Consider the following 9,569-nt stretch of genomic DNA (forward strand, 5'->3'; position numbering starts at 1 on the left):
GATTCGGTGCCATGGGTTCGAGTCCCAGCAACGGCATGGGACAATTTGTGAGGCCAGAAAGGATTTAGTTATCCCCTGCGCCAGTGCGTTTCTATATATATTATATATATATATATATTATATATATATATATATATATATATATATATATATATATATATATATATATATGTAACAGTCAACCTCGACATGCATACAATATATAGATATTCATACATCAATACATACATACATACACACATACACACATACATACACACACACATATACATACATACAATATGTAGATATTCATACATCAATACATACATACATACATACACACATACATACACACACACATATACACACAAATACATACATACAATATATGGATATTCATGCATCAAGACATACATACATGCATGGATGCATACAAATATACACATATAAATAAATAACTATTGCATTCAACATACCAGAGTTTTATTGATTAATATATTAGTTGGCTATACGTCATTATTGCGCATATACCAGAGGTAAAGTATACGTTTGTGCTACCCGGTGCAGGTTCTGTATTGTACAGCATTGAACAATTTATTCCAATTATTTATTTCTTACATTATTTGCTATTACTAAATATTTCCCGAGGTTCCCAAGTTCTTTCATATTACCAGTACGTAGAATCTGAATAAGTTTAAAAACGCTTGGATGTCTTTCATTTGGTAAATAATTTATTATAAATTTGGTTCTTATATTATTGAATCTAGGACATTGGAGAATAAATTGATACTCGTCTTCTATTTCATTTTTGTCACAAAGTGTGCATATTCTTTGAGATCTTTCAATGTTTTTTGTATCTACCAAATTCTATATTTAACTTATGGGCACACATTCTAATTTTAGCTATTTCTTTTAAGTGAGAAAATGTCTAATATATATATATATATATTATATATATATATATATATAGATATATATATATTTTTTTTTTTTTAATCAGTCAGTAAGATAAATTCATGTACCCAACTATTGATATTATAAATTTTCTTTTGGCGTTGCCATTTTTCTGTTATAACATTCCTGCTTAAACACATCACACAGCCTTTCTTTAATTACATTGTAAATACCGTCATCAACATGTGTTAAGTTCCATATATATATATATATATATATATATATATATATATATATATATATATATATATATATGATTGTAGGCCAAGTGCATTAAGTTCTTTTTTAACGTCCATTAACCAATTATCTCTATATTGCTGCATTTCGTCATATATAGCTCACACAAACATGGAAACACAAACGCATACACACCATGTACAGACTCTCTCTCTCTCTCTCTCTCTCTCTCTCTCTCTCTCTCTCTCTCTCTCTCCTCTCTCTCTCTCTCTCTCTCTCTCTCTTGCGCTCGCTCTCTCTCTCTCTCCTTCGCTCTCTCTCTCTCTCTCTCTCTCTCTCTCTCTCTCTCTCTCTCTCTCTCTCTCTCTCTCTCTCTCTCTCTCTAACACACATACACGCACAAATATCCCCATTGTAAACATGTATTTTGAAATATGATAGTTTGTCCCCATTGTAAACATGTATTTTGAAATATGATAGTTTGTCAATCTTGAATAAAACTGATTATCATGTGATGTATTGTTTGTCATGTTCTCTGACAACAGGTTTACGCATATACTTACGACGGGTATCCATGGATATTGCACACTTTCCAGGCCCGTAGCCAGGATTTTGAGAGCGGGGGGGGGGGGGGGGGGGGGTCGTTTAGGCTTTTGGTGAAGCATAAAGTGCGTAACACGAGAGCGTGAAGCGCCCGATGTCTTAGGGGGGTCCGGGGGCATATTGAAAAAAAAGACACCACAACTACCCCCCCCCCCCCCCCCACCCCACCCCCCGACTCCCCATTGGCTACGGGAATGTAAACCTCAAGACATTTCAAACTATTTTGGCTGTTTGGTGTGTAGGGATCACACCGCTATTTCAGCCAATGAGCGACGAATTTAGTTCCATGAAAAAAGAGTACCTCTTTTCTTTATTTTATTATGTTGGTGTCTGAACAGACTTGACAGTATGATTATGGAATATTGGAAGGGTAACATTGCCTCTTGATTTTGGCATATCAAACTGACAGATGCATATCTGCTCAGCTACAGGCAAGACCATTGTTTGCTATGCCTGTGGTACATATATTTAACGAGAGTAGCCTCCACTCCATTAGCCCATGTGCTTAGGAGTCTGGATAATTGAAATTGCAGGTGGCGAAGTATCAATTTTATTTGCTTAAATCCTGTCACAGAGGCTGTTCTTTTCATGTCAGGTAGTATATAGCACCTACTGTTAATAATTTAGTCAGTGCTTGGCTTTATATTTGTACTGTCACCAATGTATAATCAATAGTGGTGAGATACCTGTAACACATTGTTGTTTTGACATCTGGGCTTCGTTCAGCCAGACCGAGACAACAGGAAACCAGAGGTATCGAGATGTGGGAGAGGGAAGGAGGGAGAGAGAAGAAAAGGGGCGAGAGAGAGGCAGCAATGGATCTGTTACATGTACTTGACCATAGACATAACACTACATACCACGATTATTGGTGCACAGCAGTTAAAGATCAATTGATCCCCGAAACTCGTCACAATAAAATACAGTGCAGTGCAATCCAACGCTGTGCCACGTAATGCAAATACGATACAGTGCACTACACTACAGAGCAGGGCAACGTGTGCACGTCCGTCTCTCTCTCTCTCTCTCTCTCTCTCTCTCTCTCTCTCTCTCTCTCTCTCTCTCTCTCTCTCTCTCTATGTGTTGTGGGGGGACGTAGCCCAGTGGTAAAGCGATCGCTTGATGCGCGGTCGGTTTGGGATCGATCCCCGTCAGTAGGCCCATTGGGCTATTTCTCGCTCCAGCCAGTGCACCACGCGACTGGTACATCAAAGGTCGTGGTATGTGCTATCCTGTCTATGGGATGGTGCATAGAAAAGATCCCTTGCTGCTAATCAAAAAGAGTAGCCCATGAAATGGCGAAAGCGGGTTTCCTCCCTCAGTATCTGTGTGGTCCTTAACCTTATGCCCGATGCCATATAACACAAAACAAATGTTTCGAGTGCGTCGTTAAATAAACGTTTTCCTCTACATACAGCAATAAATATAATTGTAACACGATTTCTGTTCTTAAATACAACGATACACAAATCATATCAGCCAGAGGATTCATAATTAAACTACAAAATATAGAAAGTTTTTTTCAGAGTTCTATAATTTATAGAATGTATATATGTTTGGTTTAGACTGAGAGGAAGATTGTAAGTAACTACCTTACAGACATAAGGTAATCTTAAGCTACTCACGTCAGAACTCATAACCGGTGGGGCAAGAAATATGAGTCATTGAGTGTAGGACATCACAGCTATAGTTATTCCAGTGAACTCTGCCCTGTGTTACCGGCCTTGGTGGAGCAGTGGTTAAGCCATCGGATTACAGGCCGTACAGTATCCAATTACGGTTCAGCCACGCCGTCCTGGACACACACACACACACACACACACACACACCACACACACACACACACACACACACCTCAGCTATATGGGCTGTCTGTCCAGGTCAGTGGGTTAGTTGTTAGTTACACCTACCCACTGAGCCCTTAAGAACTTGTTCTGGGTGGGAGCCGGTACCGGGCTGCGAACCCTGTACCTACCAGCGTGTAGTCTCATGGCTTAACCACGACACCACCGGGGCCCGTCCAAATAATATAGAGATAGACAGGATAGCACATGCCACAAACTTTGATATATACCAGTCGTGATGCATTGACTGGGACGAGAAATAAATAATGGCCCTACTGACGGGGATCGATCCTAGACCGACCGCGCATCAGACGAGTGCTTTACCACTGGACTACGTCTCGCCCCTCGTTCCGATTTCGTCACCCAAAGAGTTCGGAATGTCGTACACGTATCCCAACGAGAACAAACTCAGGACAGTCCCTTTAAGGAATTAGTCTGGTAACAAATAAAAGAAACTAAACGTTTAAAGTCGCAGACTCTAGTTTCAATTCGTAAAAAAAATGGACACAGAGATTAGTTCATCTACAAACCTATAACACATTTGAATAAAGTTACAACAGTGTGAAACAAGAGTGTGACGTTGAAATGACGTAAATCTCTTAAGAATAAACTAAAACTCGACTACATAACCATTACTTCTCAGACACACGTGCATTTTTAAAATAAATCTTAAATATATAATGTATATATGTGTGTATGTATGTATATATACACACACACATATATATATTATATATTTAAAAAAAAAAGTTAAATGCACGAGAGAGAGAGAGAGAGAGAGAGAGGAGGAGGAGAGAGAGAGAGAGAGAGAGAGAGAGAGAGAGAGAGAGAGAGAGAGAGAGAGAGAGAGAGAGAGAGAGAGAGAGAGAGAGAGAGAGAGAGATAGTGTGATATTAGCAGGATGACCAGAAACAGTTCGGATATTCGGAAATTAATATTCTACACAATAAAATCTAAGTAAAGTATGATTTTAATTATCATTAACGACTCTAATAGTGGAAAATATAGCTTAGTCTTTATAAAGTAGGGTCTGTCGGTTTAAACGGATTGCTTTTTTTATATTATTATGTAGATTAGAATAATAAGCGTATATTCAAAGTGTAATTTACTGAATTAATTTCTTGTATCCATAATACTGGTTTACCTGTCACGCGAACCCCAGTTTCGCTATTGAAGTTTAAGTACATGTATATCTGTATTCAATATACCGAATTAACCTACTTGTTCAAAATGTTAGTAGAATGGAATAATAAAATTTCATTACTAATATTAGTAGGCAAGTTTGGATCCACCAAATATGCTTAGAATAGGCGAAATGACATACTGGAATAGACACTACCATAATGAACAGGCATTGCAAAACGCGTGTATATAGTGGTGTAGAAGACAGTGGCGTAGCGAGTTGGGGGTGGGGGGCAGGGGGCCCATGCCCCCTCTCCATCAAACTTTTGTTTTTTTACTGTATTAAATTTGATAAAATCACACATACATTCATGCATACATAATGTGGGTTGCCCCCCACCCCCACCCCCTCGCCCCTAATATAAATATTGACTACGCCAGTCTTATAAGAATATAATAGAATAGTATACATAGTGGCGTAAAAGTGCATAGTAGAAGATTGTACCATTAATTGAATAAAGAATTATTTCTATTCTTAGAATTGTGTTTTGAAAAGTACTTGAATTTTAGAGGGAGACACCTCTTTGGATCAGTGGTCACATTGTTTGGTTATGTTTACTGGGTTGGGCTGTCTTATCAAAATTGTAGTTTTTCTAAAGGCGACTCCATACGGTACGAGTGCATCGTACGCGAATGGCCGATTTGAAGTCGTAGTGCTTTCTTGTCACAATCGGCTATTCTTGTGGCTGTTCTCGTACGAGGCACTCGTATAGTATGGAGTCGCCTTAAAATAGTTCGAAGAAGGGTTTTAAGATTTGTAAATTAATATTCAGGCTTATTGAGACATTTAAATCTGTTGCAACTTACCAGTCAGTATGACACAATAGTTCAGTGTACAACATGAAATAAATTGCAGTATATATTCTACCAAAATGATGCGGCGAGAAATATACCGGTATTTAACCTCTAGACTTTTTTCTCTCTTGTTTTTTTCTCTTTTAAAGACACCACTTGCACACATTGATTTATTAATCATCGGCTATTGGATATTAAACATTTGGTAATTCTGAGATATAGTCTTTGAGAGGAAACCCGCTACATTTTTTCGTATGTAGCAAGGGATCCTTTATATGCACCATTCCACAGACAAAGTAGCACATACCACGACCTTTCAAATATGACAGTCGTGATGCACTGGCTGGAGTGAGAAATAGCCCAATAGGCCCACCAACGGGGATCGATCCTAGACTGACCGTACATCAGACTAGGTGCGAATCTAAGGGAAGGTGCTGATTGTGCATACTTTATCTTGAACTTCTTGAACTTCAAAATGCCAGTGGTCGGGATTTAGCTCAGTGTGCTTGTGTCACAGGGTTTTGGGGTTTTTTCTTGTTCCAGCCAGTGTACCCCGTGGAATGTGATGTCCTGTCTGTGGGGAAGTGCTTATAAAAGATCCCTTGCTGCTAATGGAAAAATGTAGCGGGTATTCTCTGATGACTACGAGTCAGAATTATCAAATGTCTGATTAATTAATGTGTTCTAGTCGTGTCGTTAAACAAAACAAACTAACTTTCGAAATGCCATGAAATTCATTGTCTAACTGATGGTTGTTTGTATTTAACGACACCACTAGAGCACAATAACTTATTAATGTGTTCTAGTCGTGTCGTTAAACAAAACTAACTTTCGAAATGCCATGAAATTCATTGTCTAACTGATGGTTGTTTGTATTTAACAACACCACTAGAGCACAATAACTTATTAATGTGTTCTAGTCGTGTCGTTAAACAAAACAAACTAACTTTCGAAATGCCATGAAATTCATTATCTAACTGATGGTTGTTTGTATTTAACGACACCACTAGAGCACAATAACTTATCAATTATTGACTGTTGGTAATCATCAAACATTTGGGGGTTTTGGGGTTTTTTTTTTTTTACATACAGTCTTAGAGAGGAAACTCGCAACATTTTATCATTAGTAGCAAAGGATCTTTTATGTGCACCATCCCACAGACATGATAGCACATACCACGGCGTTTGATATACCAGTTGTGGTGCGTGGTGCACTGGCTGCGACGAGAAATAGCCCAAATGGGCCCACCGACGGGGATCGATCCCAGGCCGACAGTGCTTCGAGAGAGCGTTTTACCACTGGGCTACGTCCCGTCCAGTTTAACGGATGAATTATATGCGTGTATGCTTAAAGTTAAGCAGGTGGTGATTCCAAAATGCTAGTGGGTTCGAGTCATAATATCCCAGAAACGTGTGACACGACCCGTTTGAAAAGCGAATTAATAACGGCCTTCAAGCCAACCTCTGTTGTTAATATTTCCCGATGTCTGTTGTAATATATTCTTGTAAAACGTTGGGGGCCTTGAAATATTAATGTTAATATATATATATTCCTAGTAAAAAACGTTCAGGTCTGTTTATCAACACACCGAAACGCATTCCATAGTTTGCACGTGCATCACGCAGTTGCCCCGTACACGTGCGTGAGGTGTCATTCTCGATTTTGACAATTTCCAGGAAGGTCGATTAATCACTGTGGAACATTAATTCTGTCAATCTTTTTCATTCTGTTGATCATACAGTTGTTATTGTTTTATTTTTAGTCATTTTTATCATTCGAATTTGCGATTTACTGATTAAAAAACCGTCAACTTTCAAATTTTACTTCTAACCCCAATCGTCTTTCGAGATCTTTGGTAATAATAAAACCTACTGTAATATTAACTACCAGTTGTATTGTTTGCCCAATTAATTCACTGTTATCATATAACCATTCCCCACAGCTAATATACCTTACAATTTTGGCAGTTGTAAATTCTTATTAGTGTTCCCCTACTTTTTTGAAGAGTGTATTACTATTGTTACTGTGAATATTGCAATAGTTATTTATTCACCGTGCTGCTTCGATAGTACATTATACCGTTTGGGAGACTCTCTTGAACAGTTCAAACGTAAACCATTTTGTTATAGCTGGACATATAGTTGTTATAGCTGGACATACTTGTCTCAAAGACAACTACGTGAGGTAAAATGAAGGTAATAGTTAAACTTTGGTAATTTAGAATACATAGACATTAAAACGCTTACGACTGCATGTCTAGATCTACATAAGCATAAACATACGCATGTTAAAATACAAAATGCCATATTTCCTAAAATAGTTGGACAATTTTTTATTTTTTATATTTTATGTTATCACATTCTTTGAAGGAAGGAAATGTTTTATTTAATGACGCACTCAGCACATTTTATTTACAGTTATATGACGTCGGACATACGGTTAAAGGACCACACAGATATTGAGAGAGGAAACCCGCTATCGCCACTTCATGTGCTACTCTTTCTGATTAGCGGCAAGGGATATTTTATATGCACCATCCCATAGATAGGACAGTACATACCACGGCCTTTGTTACACCCGTTGTGGAGCACTGGGTGGAACGAGAAATAGCCCAAATGGGTCCACCGACGGTAATCGATCCTAGATCGATCGCGCATCAGGCGAGCGCTATACCACTGAGCTACTGAGCTACTGAGCTACGTCCCTCACATTCTTTGAATAAATGGCTAAAGTTAAAATTCATATTAAAAAAATTTAAGTTTTAAATCCATACAACTCAAATAAAAAAAATAAAAAATAAAAAATCCAGTATAAATAAGCATGTTTCTTTACAAAGTACCATTAAATTATACATATTAAATCTCATTTTTAATACCGGGTAAAAGATAATGCAGTACAAACATACTAAGGGTATAACTGCGCGTACTTTAGTAAACTAGTCTGGAAGTGGCAGTCCTCTTTGTGGCGGTACGTTGGATGTTCCATCAATTGTCTTAAAACATGTATCAAAAATAAAAATGAGTTAACCGATGCAGTTTGATGGTTTTAATTTTTTGTTTTAATTTACACTGCACTTGTAATCCCAAATAAATTGTTATTTCTGTTGGTATGGGTTTAAAACTTAATAAATTAATGTTTTATATGAATTGTTTTTTAAATTAATTATGTTGACGCTGTCAACATTTAGAACATGTTCTGTGTCATCTGCTGCCAGATCTGTAGTGTGTTTTGTCATATTCGATTCAGTATCCGGCTATATCTTTTTTAACTATGCAGTCATGATTTGCTCCGGATGTCTTAAGAGGCCTCGATATCCAGATATAGAAGGGATGGACAATTTTCAAGGAAATATCGAACATGCCATGGATTTTCAAACAGGAGAAGTGTATAAGAAGAAAAAAGTCGTTGTTGTTGGTAAGTGTTTCAGAGTTTTTAGCTGTTCGTGGACATACGATACATAGCCTACCATGATTAGTGGGAAGTACAGAAAGAATCAGCACATACAAATATAGTATTCTTAAAGACACATACCCTAATTTTTGAACGTTACGGCATATTTTTGTCTACCATAGCCGTTTTTGTTAACTGAAGCCATCATATTTTACTTCAGATTTTATGGTTGAGATTGGTCATCCTGGCGTTTTTAATATCACAAAATGCATTTCTCATATTTTTAAAAACGCACGTGCGTCAGAGAAATAACAGTTTTAGTCGAGTTTTAGTCTATTTTTAAAAGATATTTCACCATTTCAAAGTCACAGACTCATATTTCACTCAATTGTAACTTTATGCATGTGTTACAGGTTTGTAGATTAATTAAACTTAGTGTTATTTTTCACGGGTTGAAACTAGGGTATGTCCCTTTAAGCTAGAGAAAAGTGACCCTACAAACAAAAGACTCTTTGCCTTTATTGTTGGTGGGGGATGGAAGCTCCACCTCTTTATCCCCACTAAATATTGCAATGCACTTAAAATATTTTGAATATAACTTTCAGTTTTAACATGTGAAAACCTTTTAAAGGGACAGTCTT

At 37.5% G+C, this 9,569-nt stretch overlaps 1 protein-coding gene across 1 annotated transcript in view; it reads left to right on the top strand.

The window, feature by feature from the left end:
- The first annotated feature begins 8,816 nt into the window (after window positions 1–8,816).
- Window positions 8,817–9,569, top strand: part of LOC121385952 (dimethylaniline monooxygenase [N-oxide-forming] 2-like) — a 7,380-nt gene continuing 6,627 nt past the window's right edge. Inside the window, exon 1 of the mRNA XM_041516746.1 lies at window positions 8,817–8,952. Coding sequence (XP_041372680.1) covers window positions 8,817–8,952 — 136 coding nt within the window. The remainder of the gene's footprint in view (window positions 8,953–9,569) is intronic.

The sequence above is a fragment of the Gigantopelta aegis genome, chromosome 12, assembly GCF_016097555.1.
Source record: "Gigantopelta aegis isolate Gae_Host chromosome 12, Gae_host_genome, whole genome shotgun sequence".
Taxonomy (NCBI): Eukaryota; Metazoa; Mollusca; class Gastropoda; order Neomphalida; family Peltospiridae; genus Gigantopelta; species Gigantopelta aegis.